Source organism: Notolepis coatsorum (genome assembly GCF_963971535.1).
Source record: "Notolepis coatsorum genome assembly, chromosome: 10".
Lineage (NCBI taxonomy): Eukaryota > Metazoa > Chordata > Actinopteri > Aulopiformes > Paralepididae > Notolepis > Notolepis coatsorum.
Genome location: NC_140174.1, coordinates 56,056,336 through 56,069,284, shown reverse-complemented (window position 1 = coordinate 56,069,284; position 12,949 = coordinate 56,056,336). Strand labels below are relative to the sequence as shown.

The 12,949-nt window shown below is 43.7% G+C and overlaps 2 protein-coding genes across 2 annotated transcripts in view; one reads left to right on the top strand and one right to left on the bottom strand.

Annotated features, from left to right (window-relative positions):
* Positions 1-332, top strand: part of osbpl7 (oxysterol binding protein-like 7) — a gene marked incomplete at both ends in the record, with an annotated part of 52,125 nt that extends 51,793 nt beyond the window's left edge. The window contains one exon of the mRNA XM_084323045.1: positions 224-332. Within this exon, the coding sequence (XP_084179171.1) occupies positions 224-332 (109 nt within the window). The remainder of the gene's footprint in view (positions 1-223) is intronic.
* Positions 333-6,564: 6,232 nt separating this feature from the next.
* tbx21 (T-box transcription factor 21) overlaps positions 6,565-12,949 on the bottom strand; it is a gene marked incomplete at both ends in the record, with an annotated part of 30,220 nt that continues 23,835 nt past the window's right edge. The window contains 3 exon segments of the mRNA XM_084323447.1: positions 6,565-6,897; positions 6,900-7,392; positions 7,775-7,836. Of these exon segments, the coding sequence (XP_084179573.1) occupies positions 6,565-6,897; positions 6,900-7,392; positions 7,775-7,836 (888 nt within the window).

Here is a 12,949-nt window from a genome sequence, read left to right as displayed (position 1 = left end):
TTCGCCTCTTTATGATCCTCAATATCACTTTTATCATAAATAATAATAATTTCCTATGCAATCGCTGTCATATAGTTGGTGATTTTAGTAAAGGCGGAAACAAGTTTAAGTAAATTATTAGTAATTAAGATGTTTATGTTGTACCTTGGATTGATTGGTTGGTTGATTGATTGATTGATTGATTGATTGATTGATTGATTGATTGAAATGACACATTTTTCAGGAAAGCCAAAGACTCCTCTGGACGGGACGTGTGGCTGACTAATGGATCCTACTGGGAGCTCAGGGAGAAGCCAGGCTTTGCCAACATTCCAAACATGGCTCTATGGTGAACAGGAGACAGTGGCAAATGGACCCCGAGTGAAAAACTATGGGAGAATTGGGAGAAATGAAACGAATAACTAGGCCACAGTGGATATCTGCACAGCATGGATGAACTGCCCTGGCGCCTCTGAAGAGCAGAGATTGGGCTGATTTCCTTTATAGTGACTCCACGTGATCTGTACCCCCTGTGACTGGCTCACAGGAACCCTCGAGACCTCTTTAAATGTATCAGGAGCTATGTGTGAACAGTGACGTTCGCGGTAGTTCACGTGTGTAGCATTTTTGTTTTCCGCCAGGTAAAAGGCTACACAGAGACCTCTTTCATCGAAATCAGTTTTTGTAATGTATTTGAACCTATTCTTAGACCATTTCAGTGTACTGTATTTAAGTGCATGTATATTTATATTATTTGTTGTCCAGATGACGAGAATGGGTCAAGATTCCTCTCAACTGGAGCTTGAAAAATGATCAAAGTTGAAAACTCTCTTAAGTTCTCTGAATCGCTTTTGAATATCATTAGTCAAAGGTGTGTGTGTATACGGCTGTGTTTAAACACTCAATCAATCGAGTTTGCTCACTTTCTGCGTCTGAGGAAAGCAACAGTTGTGATTGGAGGATCGAGAAAGAGGGTCAAATCGAGGAGATGTCACTGGTCAGCCATCCAATGGGAGATTGTGCGTGCTCAGATTGTGCTGGTGGAGTGTTTGGGACACAAATTGAATGGAAATGTAGCCAAATTGTAACTGAGCATCATATGACACAGTATGTCACTGTGACTTCTCGATTTTACCCTCCTTGGGTCAATTCAGGAACTACGCTTTTCTTCAAAATGCGAAAGAATTTTGCAACCAAGAATGAACGCTTTATGATTAGCAGACGAGTTGCATCTTTATTTTTTATTTTTTGTTGACTTGATTTCATTTGAGTTCCTTGACCCTGACCCTGCACTACACTGTCATCCCATCCCTGTCTTATCGATGTCAGCTATAGCCTACTGCTTGCTTTTTATAAAGTGTTCTATTTTATGACTGTACACAAGTAGTCAACTCTCAATATCAATACTTTTATGTTTTGTCGGTTAATAGTGAAACGCGGGGGTTTCCAACGGGTTGGAAACTGACGTATTCATACGGCGCCTTTGATCATCAACATCAGAAGGCCGTTGAAGTGACTTTTAATGGGTCACATGAAAGCAACGATAGAGAGAATCTGCTTTCAGGTAATAGCCTTCAGGTCAATGATCCTTTTTTTCTTTAACAAAAGAGTATATCAAACCAAACAGCTGGGATTTAAGATAATTAAGATTTAATTCATCAATAAAAAAAAAAAAAAACAGTACAATACACAAGTATGCCACCTTTAATAAATAAACGTTTTACCCCTTTGAAACTCTTGTTTTTTATGTGTGTGTGTGTGTGTGTCTTCATCGCATTACATTAAATCAAATTCATGTATACTTATTTAGTACAATATTTTGCATTACTTTACTGCATTCCTGAATAGTCCACATCTTCTCTTTGAGTGAATTCACGACTTATTATAAACCGTAAAAAAATAGTGGGAAGTACCCTGCCTGTTGAGACAAATGATGCACATAGAACAACAAAAAGGAACATGCTTGTTGATTGACCTCCCTCCCTAATTCACATTTGAACCCTCAGTCACCTCCAAATGGCTATACACTAAACTCCACGGGGGACCAAGTTTCTATACAGAGGCTTGTTCTCATTCTGAGAGAAAGATAAACAAATTCACTGGAAAGGAAGTATTTGGGGTGTACATCATGAGGGGAGACTGGGTGTGATGTTTCATTGATTGTCATGGCATTTGTTGTTGATTGTAAATAGCTGTTGTTGCGTTGATTGTAGTAGCTGAGATGCCCAGCAGGGGGCATTCCTGAGGGGTCCTATGGCATTCTCTGTTGCCTTATGTCTTGCTTGGTTCAGTGTACATAAAAAATAAGTCGGGTAACACAAGTCAATAAAATGTTTAACATCTGTCAGAGGCAAATGATCAGATCAGATTCTCTTCATTGCTTTTGCAACACCGTTAGAAAAAAATATATAAATCAATTAACATTTCCCTTAATTGCACTTGAAAACATTAAATAATTCTCCACTATACGCCTCGGTTAAGATATATTACAAGCTTTTGTCACTTGCTCTGGCTCGTCTTAACATCAACGTTAAGTTAAATGCTAAAAAATACAATATTTTGAAAGTCTTACAATGAGAAACATATACAGTATGAACATGTGTCTGCTGATCATACAACATATCCATTTTGTTTCCAGCATGAGATTAACACTTCAACACAAGAACATTGAACACCGTTGTTGAACTCTTCAGGTCGCACACTGTCCTCCACTGTCACACAGCTTGTGTCCTCCTGTACATCGACGGTCCAGCTAAGCTAAGGGTAGATTTCCCCTCTGCTCATTAACAGATCTGAGGAGTTCTGATTCATTGTCCCTTAACCCGTCTGATTGTCTTCCACATCCAGTTGTTCAAGTATTTGACCAGACGTCCACCTCTCCTTATTGTGTCCACTTCCTATAATAACCAACGAATGGATTCAACCGTTCCTACAAAACTCAGCCCCCCCCCCCCCCCCACAAATGTTGTGCTGTTCAGAGATTCATTGAGTAATCACAATAGAAAACAAGCTTGACAAGGCAAATCTAATAAAACAGTTATTTGCTGGTTTCACATTTTTTTTTACAATTAAAATCTTTACATGAAATCAACCTCAACTGTGGACACAGATCTGTGCTTTGTAAAAACCTAAGTTGTGGGTGTTTTGGTCACTATCCAAAGCGAATGGCTGTTATTATGAGTCATGTTTTCGTGGCTGATTTTAATTTATAAAGCCCTCATCTGGATCCTAACTCCTCAGACTTGTGCTCACGGTATCCGACGCTGCAGTAGTCAGAGTGTGACTGGTAAGACATACCAAACCAGTATCACAACCAGTATCACACACTGCAGTAGTCAGAGTGTGACTGGTAAGACACCTACCAAACCAGTATCAAACACTGCAGTAGTCAGAGTGTGACTGGTAAGACACCTACCAAACCAGTATCACACACTGCAGTAGTCAGAGTGTGACTGGTAAGACACCTACCAAATTGGGTGTAGGCTATTCCTAATAATCATTCCTGGATTGTGAACCCATTACAATGTTTAAATAATAAAACATTGAAACAAGAGTGCAGTAAAATTCACCCAGCTTGTGGTTCTACCAATGCCTTAGTTAGGAGTGAGTGTCATTTAATTTCTATTTGAATCAGTTCAAGAGATACATTTTCTCTAGAAAAAGAAACTTGAGTTATCCAATAAAAAAACATAATAGATCAAGAATATATTATAATATAATATAAGGAAGGTAAGTGCTGTTCCACGTTCTATTTAAAAAAGGACTGAATTAAAAGCCAGACCCCCTGCTCTGCTCTGAGTGAGGGGCCTGCCGCCTGCCTGGATGTCGCCCCCCCAGGGCTGTCGGAGGTGGTTAACACCTGGTGAGGAGCGGGGGCTCTGATCAGCTCTGACTGGAGCCTCACTCTTCATCTCTGTCACCTGGCCTCTGTCAGCCACTGTCACCACACGGTTGGCCCAAGGACTAGAAAGGGGGAAATGTTACACAAAGCTTCCTGTGTACTCAGGTATGGCGGTGACAGTACCCTCCTGTCAGTACCCTGCACATGCTGAGTTGAGTTGAACCTTTATTAATTCCCTTGAGGAAATTCGTTCTCTGCATTTGACCATCCTACCTATTTAGGAGCAGTGGGCAGCCACACAGTGCAGCACCCGGGGACCAACTCCAGTTGTAATGCCAGATACACAACCCATGTTCTATGCGGCACTCCAAAGAGGAATTATTTGGAACATCCTGATGCATTTGGTGCGTCACTCATAAGGCAAAAAACATGTACCTCCAATTTTGATGATTTTAACATCTTTCCTTGAATTAAAAGATGACATGGTTCTCTTGTGTAGTGAGCGGGTCTGATGACCCAAGGTCATGTGAAACCCATTCAAAACCCTGATGTAGGACTTAAAAAATCGGAGTCAATCTGAAAATGAGGGTGTGTTTTTTCTTTTTTTCCTGAAAGATCCGAAGATCTGACAGAAGTTTATGCAAGAAGGAGGGACTTCTACAATGGCTGCCACTCTATGGCAATACCTTCCCTTGAATAGAATAGAATAGAATAGAATAGAATAGAATAGAATAGAATAGAATAGAATAGAAATACTTGTATTATCCCGTGGGAAATTTGACACTGCAAATCGATGAGGCCTGTTGATCCATCTATGTCAGAACTGGGGTTCCGCATTGCAGCTAATATCATGTATTTTTTCCAAACATCTTCAAAGCCAGTCACCAGAGAGGATTTTAGTTGTAAGATCCATTTGTGAAACTGGGCCAAAGAGAGTCAAGAGGCGTTTAGTTGGATGTTCTGATACAGTATATGAGGGTCGTCTGATCCAAAAATACCACATAAATACATAAATACTACAATGTTATCAAAATATCGCTTAAGGTTATACTCTATGAGGTTCTCTCATTTTACTATGAATGGTGAGTTTGTGTGTGCCTGTCTGTATGTGTGATTGTGTGTATGCATATGTACATGTATGCGTGTGTGTACTGTGTGCGTGTGCCAGGGGAGTGGGGGGTATGAACCCATAATAGAACCCTCTGCCAATAATGATTTCCAGCCTGTAGTCTGAGTGGACCATGTTTTAATGCTGTTATTGATCACAGTCTTTATTTGTGTGTGTGGTTACAGGGGCATTTTCAGATTGATTGACTGTTGCAGAGAGAGAGTAGCTGTCGATATAATGAAGGCTTTTTCACCCTGTTATACAAACAGCCCACATGCCAGGTGTAGTTCAGGCCAGTGCCAGGGTGTGAAGCCGCCCAGTAACCCTCTCACTGGCTCGTATTCATAAAGTACCTTAGAAGTACGAGGCATTTATGTTTAGGCCTCTTATCATTGTTAAGTTCTCATGTTCATGTAATGTGAACAGTGAGCATTTTGATCAGAACTAGATCAGGCCATTATGTGTTTACTATTTGAATATTACTGTAGTATTGAGTTACTTGAGTATTGAGTTACTTGCATAAATCTGCTATTGTTACAGTGGTGTGTGAATGAGATATGTTTGACTATATTTTATATGATCAGGTTTGCCATTTGGTTGTTGATTTAAACAACACACACACACACACACACACACAAACACATGCACATGCATGCAGGCACACACGTGCACGCACTCAAGCACACACACACACACACACACACACACACACACACACACACACACACACACACACACACACACACACACACACACACACACACACACACACACACACACACACACACACACACACACCCAATAGCAGACACGTGGAAGGCTGTCCTAGAGGGTTTCAGAGGGATTAGTGGAGGTATTTGAGATCATGTGCTCCTTAAGCTCCTCTCACTTCTACAGTAATACCACACTCTGCACTGTCTTCACGGACAGCCTGCAGTTATATGTTGCTGTCAATAGGGGGAGCTGAAGTTCAGTTATTTGATGGGATATGAGAGATTTAGTGAGTTGTGTGGGTATGTCTCTCCACCACATCAGGGAAACTGAAGTGTGTCAAGTGGAATTGGTGAACATGTGTGGGGTGAGGGGGGAGAGAGAGAGACAGAGAAAGGGAGAAAGAGAGAGACAGAGAGTGAGAGAGAGAATTTGACGGGGGAGAGACTGGACAGTACCTGCAGGGGTCTGCCAGGTCTGTCAGCCAGCAGGTGTGCAGATCTCTCCTTTTTAATCTCCAGACATTTGAAAGACTTAACTCGCATGGCATGGTGGTGTGTATGTGTCAATCAAATCAAGCTGGCTCCTCGGCCATCATCAACTTCTGACAGTAACCTTCAAACCTCCTTTCATGCCCAAGCGACACTTAGACAGGGAACGCTTATAGATAAGCTTGCCGTACTGTGTCGGTTTACGATGAGAATAGTTGAGGTACTAAGTGTTTGCCATGCGGCTAATACAGGAGCCAATGAGAGGGAGCTTCAACCCATTTAATTCAACGCCCCTTTTTAACATGATCTGACTGGACTGACAGATAGGCATCGCTGTGTGGGAGATACCACAGCACAAAGTGGGATGGGAGGTTGGTGGTGGGGGGGCACTAGGAGAGCCTGTGTGTGGGTGTGGAGGGTGAGGTGTGAAGTATTCAGTGGGTGTAGAAGCCATAGTAGCCTGCATCGCTGCTGTTGTCCTTCTCGCAAACTTCCCCGCCGCGCGTGGGCGGGGAGTTCTCCGTGCTGGAGGCGTAGGGCGACACCCGTCTCTTCTTGTTCTCCCCGACTCCGCCCTCGAACAGGCCAGAGTCGGCCGAGTCCACCGATTTTACGGAGGGGGGCTCCAGCCACGGGTCCTCCCCCACGACAACCCCCCCCTCTTTGGGCTTGTCCTGCAGCGGGGCCGGGCGGAGCGGCTCCAGCAGGGAGGCGGCAGGGTGGAGCCTGGGGTTGGAGCCCGGGGACGTGGAGGAAGAGGACGGGGAGGAGGACGAAGACACGGCCTGAACCAGCCTAGACTGGGACCAGGTTTACTCGGGTGACTGAGGTACTGCGGTGAGGGCCGGCTGGCGCTCCACCCTGCCGACGAGGCCGCCGACATGGACACGCCGGTGGGAGCGAAGGGGTGGTCGGCGTAGTACCCCAGGGCGTGGTGGTGGTGGGCCGACGTCTGCAGGGGGAAGGGCTTGTACAAGCCGCTGCTGGAGAAATCCCCCTCGTAGGAGGGGCTGAAGTCGAGGCGGCTGGGCGCCACGCTACTCTGCTGGGGGGACAGGTACCAGCAGGGGCCCGGGCTGGAGGAGGGATCCTTGGGCTGCTGGGTCATGGTGACGGCCTCCCGGCGGTAGAAGCGGCCCTGGGGCAGCGGGCTCATGTATGGCTCTGACAGGTAGCTCTGGGGGAAGCAGGTCCCCGGCAGCAGCTGCTGGCCCTCAGTGGGGGAGGGGGTGAAGCGATCAGAGTCGGGAGGGGCATATAGCCTAGTGGGGGGGGGGGGGGGGGGGGGGGGGGGGGTGAGCGTGTGAGAAGAAGAGGAAGAAGAGGTGTTATTTCCTGCCAAAACCTCAAACTACCATTATTATCTCTTGAACATCTTGCAGGCCCATCACACCTTCCCCATAGCAGAAATCTACAGAAGCACTAATAATCACATTTAATATTTCCTGATATCAAAACTTAGTCGGACAATTGACAAACACGTGAGTACCGCCAAACCCCCGCCAGTCCAGTTTGATGTCATAATGCAGACATGCTTGCAGGGTTTAAAAGTTCAAATATTCTCAGACAAGAGACGGCCCCCGCCACCGGGGAGAAGCGTTTTTGTTTCTCTTTATTAATTCAGTTATTTTCTGGCTTACTTACGTGTCATAATTGTCCCGGAAACCTTTAGCGAAAGGGTTATGGTCTATTTTCAGCTGTGTGATCTGTGTAAGAAATAGCAGGAGACAGGATGAGAGAGAGAGAGAGATGAGAGGAGAGAGAGAGAGAGAGAGAGAGAGAGAGAGAGAGAGAGAGAGAGAGAGAGAGAGAGAGAGAGAGAGAGGAGATGAGAGAGAGAGAGAGAGAGAGAGAGAGAGAGAGAGAGAGGGTGGGGGGGGACAGATTGTCGGGGAGAGGGAGGGCGTGTGGAAAGGCATCGGAAAATGAGAGAGCAAGTGAGGGAGAAAGAGAGAGAAAAAGAGAGAGAGAGAGAGTGAGAGATCAGTGACAGTAATAATTAATGAGGCTAACATGTGATTTCTCTTCTCATCGTGGGAAAGGGTTCGTCTTTGGCAGTGGAGTGGGGGTACACGTCTATTTTTGGTGACAGGATAAACATATCTATCATACAAAACAAGACTCATGTAGCCAGCCTTGGTGTACAATGACTCTTTAGAGTATTACACAATATATTAACAGGTGGTACAAAAATATATATACGTATGTAGAGGTGAGGTGACACCCCCACTATAGCACAGCTACAGGGGTCGGCGAGGCGATAGGCCATCGGGAGCACCGGTCGCCCCGTGGGCCGGCTGAGCAGAAACGAGAGTGAGTGACGTGTCGGCGGTTTGACTCTGCACAAGCCCCACACCCTCACCCCATTATATTACGATGATAGGTCTGCTTTCTCGTCAGTGCAGCCCCTCCTCTTTCGCTCAATTTATGGCCTGAACGGAAGCCTGGCTTGTGCTAGCCTGGCACGCCGGCCACGGAAACCACACACACGTATAGACCGACAGACTCAGCAACAGCAGCACAAAACCCAAATGTATGCCCGACAAAAGCTATACGTCACCCCAATAGACAACAATATTGAAATAGGCAATGCTACAATTAGATATGGTACATTTGCGTACCTTTGACGGTCACAACTAGGAGATGATGGGGCACGGTGTCAAACACTTTTTTCTCAATTATTTCATTATAGTCCAATGATTGAGTCAGTTCTCTACTGGAGAGTATAATTATGAACATCAAGGTTTTCCCCAGACAGGGCGCTCCAGAGTGGTTCAGTCTGTATGTCACCATCGATACCCTGATGACAGATCTTTATCTGATTGACATTTGAAAAGAGTATTTCTACTTGTCATGGGTAGGGTGACGAGGGCCTATGGGAGACAATTCATGTTGGGAAATATGGCTGGGTGTGGAGTAGCTACTTGGACGAGTGACGGAAAGGCCCTGTTGAGAACAAGGTGCTGGCGAGTGTGTCGCTGCTACTTGAGCAGGACACACACAGGAGCAGGTGTTTGGGTTTACTGCTTCCCGGCTCTATATGTACCGCTATGCTTCGCTCGCTTCATATCACAGATTTCAGATCTTCCCTGCGACCGTATGTCATTTAATTTAATTTTACTTACTCAGAAGCATTTTATATGACCTAAACTAAAAATTCCGGCCCACTTATTTGTCACACACTTAACCCGAAGTTATTGAAATGGTCCAACTTCTCAAAATGTCAAAAGGGCGCAGCCATGTTTATGGGCACAGCCATGTTTATGGGCGCAGCCATGTTTACTGGGCGCAGCCATGATGAATCAAATGCGACTTGGAGTGAAAATAACAGATGTTACGCTCTAATCAAGATGTCAGCCCTCAGTAAACTCTCTCTAGTAAAGACCCTCCATTGGAATTTTGAGATGTTGGACCATTTCAACAACTTGTGGATAAGTGTTTGACAAAATAAGTGGCCCAGATTTTAGGTTTAGGTCATATCAAATGCTTCTAAGTAACTTAAATAAAATTACATGACATACCGTCACCCAGGAGCTCAAAAGTTTATTTAATTTGATGTTATTTATGTTCATTTTCCCGGCTGTGATACATCAGATTCTTGTACCGGATCTCCTCACTGGTAAACAGGAATACCCTGAAGACTCTGGCAGGAGCACTCATTCAAGGGTACTACGACTATGCTTGTACCTCATGGTACCAAAGCACCTCAAAGGCGCTAAAAACAAAATTACAAACATCTCAAAACAAACTGGTCAGACTACTGCTTGACCTTACTCCTAGAACCCACCTCACCCCTGCCCACTTTGACAACCTAGGATGGCTTAGAGTAGACGACAGAGTACAGCAACTTGCAATGGGCCTGGTCTACAAGATACACTACACGACCAAGGTACCCATGTACATGTCAAAATACTTCCCAAAGGTCAGTGAATACCACGATCACAACACCAGAGGGAGCTCCACAAATCATGTTAAACCCAGATTCGGCTCAAACAAGGGACTAAACACGTTTCGCAATTATGCCACATCAATGTGGAACGCCCTACCCAAAGCTGTAAAGGAATGTGAATCACTACCCACTTTCAAAAACACTCTAAAAAAACACCTAAGGGAGACTGCAATTCGAAACTGGCCACTGTAAATGTCCGAACACAACCCCCTCCAATGTACAGTAAATTACCAAGTATGGTCTTGTCAATATTCCAATGTACAGTTTTGTTTGTACAGTTGTACAGTGTACCCCACCCACCCCACTCCTACCCAACCCCCCCCCCCCACCCACCCACCCAACCACCTCCAATGTACAGTCCCCCCCCCCCCCCCACCTACCCAATCCAATGTACAGTTTCTACATCAAATGTATATACTTTTTTTTCTGGACTCTTTTTGTATCACAAACAGTACTGTATTTGCAAATCTGGTATGTCATAAATGTATAGATGTAGCAGTACTGTCTATCTGTATGTCATATGTATGTCATATATGTTACGATGAATTGAAAATGGGGGACCCTGATGTAAACAAGACGAAAGTCTTTCTCTGGTCTGCATCCGCTTAACAATTGTATGTATTGAGCTGTACTGTACTGTACCCATTCTGCAATCTGTTAATAAAGTTTTCAATCAATCAATCAATCAATCAATCAATCAATCAATCAATCAGATGGGCAAATCCAAGTGCTTTGGCTTTTTTCACTGCCTCACCTACTTTTGGGAGAAACACAGACACTGTTCCTATTCATTTGTCCTATACTGCCATTGTGTTTGGCCTGTATAAAAACGTGCTTACATTGTTTGAAACGTTTGTTTTGTTTGTGCATCATGTTAATATTACTTTCCAACACTGTGAAAAGTGACCTTTCCAACATTGTGAAAAGTGACCTTTGATCCATATTCCGGCAGTCTTTCCTATGGTATTTCCTAATTTCCCTACCTGGACATTTAATATTACACTTGATGAATCTGCCCTAAAACTAAGAGGTAATGACTATTTTTGGGCAACAATGTTCTTCAATGTGATTTATATCCTTGTGTTTTGTCCTAAAGTTGTAGTTTATGAACAAACAGCATCCAATCCCTGTTTATACATTGAGTTGTTTTCCATCACATTTCAGTACGGATGACGTATTGCCGGTCTGATGTATATGAAGCATAGTGTACAGCCAGAAACCAGCAAGTGTTTGGGTTGAGAATGATGGCTGAACCTCTCTTGCTCCTCAAGACGTCTTTTTGTGACAGAATTAAGCAAACTGTTTTGCTGTTTCACTGTTTCGCCATGATTGAATTTTAACCTACTTTAAAATCACCTAGCTAGTGCTTAAGTTGAACCTAAAATATGTTTCTGACTATAGTTGGATATGATATTGCCGGATCTTGAGTCATATTTGATCTGCAACACCTAGTTTGACAGTTTGATCTGAATTTCATTAGATCAGTGTTGGGGAGCATTTCCATAAAAAAATACAGACTCAGAAACAGACTGAACAGGACTGAGACAGGAGGGTATAGAGGCTGCTAGAATGCAATAATCAGAGTGTTTCTTTCAGCAAAAGTGAAAGACATGTTTAGGGAACCTTAAAAACCTATATTAACTTGTTTAAAAGGACTACAATATGGGACCTTTAATGTAGCTATAGGATTATATATTAACAGCTGAGAGTCATAAATTATGTATTATAATCATGCACGCATGCATAAGTCAAACCCATCCATCTAAAAGAGTGCTCCGACATGAATCTTTGATTGTACAACTTACAAATGTGACGTAAGATGTCTTATATTATTTTTAGTATATTAACACATTAAGGACCAGCCACGAGTTTATACGGGTTTCGGTGCCATGCGTTGTGGACCAGAGGCACGTATATAGCCGTGGCAAGTTATTATTGTTTTATTCCATATTAATAACCAGAACAAGATCCCCGACCGGCTCTGCAGATCTACCCTCCTCTGTGGAATCGCCAACATGCAATACCGGCCAGTTCCTCTTAGGGGCGCCATCGCTCCACTGCAGTATCATTGTGGGCGAATGAAATTTTTTTTACCTTCCAACGGAGTATCATATTACCCTGATCCCAAACCAACACCATGCACCGTGGATCACGTTTTGAATCACAGATTTCACCATGGAATAAGGGGATTTATCATCAACCAATGGACATATCGATCTACCAGATGCCGATCGATAACGGGGAAATGCTGTAGGGTATCCCACGGGCTGATGGTAAGACCTTATTCACCTAAATTACAGCCAGATCAGACATTGTTGTGAGACGCAAGCATTCGATCAGTGAATGTGGCTAGTTACACGGACACTGTATTGGTAATCAATAATACTAAATGCCGTCCCGCGCCGCCCCCCTTTCATCCTTACATGCTTTGGGAGAGCCCGGATCATATGCAGTTTGTGTTATTTCTTTAGCATATATAAAACGGAAATGCCGTTGAATATAACGTTAGTAGCCTTTAGCTCCATAACTAGCTTTCCAGAAAATATATGAGACGAAATCTGCGGTAAAGCTTATATTCACGGCGCTATAAAATGACAACCTATTGATGGATTTTTTTTTCTTTAAGCCATTTTGAAGGGACGGTTTATGAACTCAAGTGACAATGAGAATGGACAGATAGCAATACTATAAAGTATAGATATAGCTCAACAAACAGGGTCACGTCTGTTTACATTCCCCGGTCCTCTAGCCACTAATTAGACTAAGCCCAGTGGTCGCCAAAGTGTTAAGTCAAAGTATACCAATGTTAAAAGTATATTTCTCCCCATACTGTATGTACTTTTCTGAATATATATACTTGCAAGGTATTT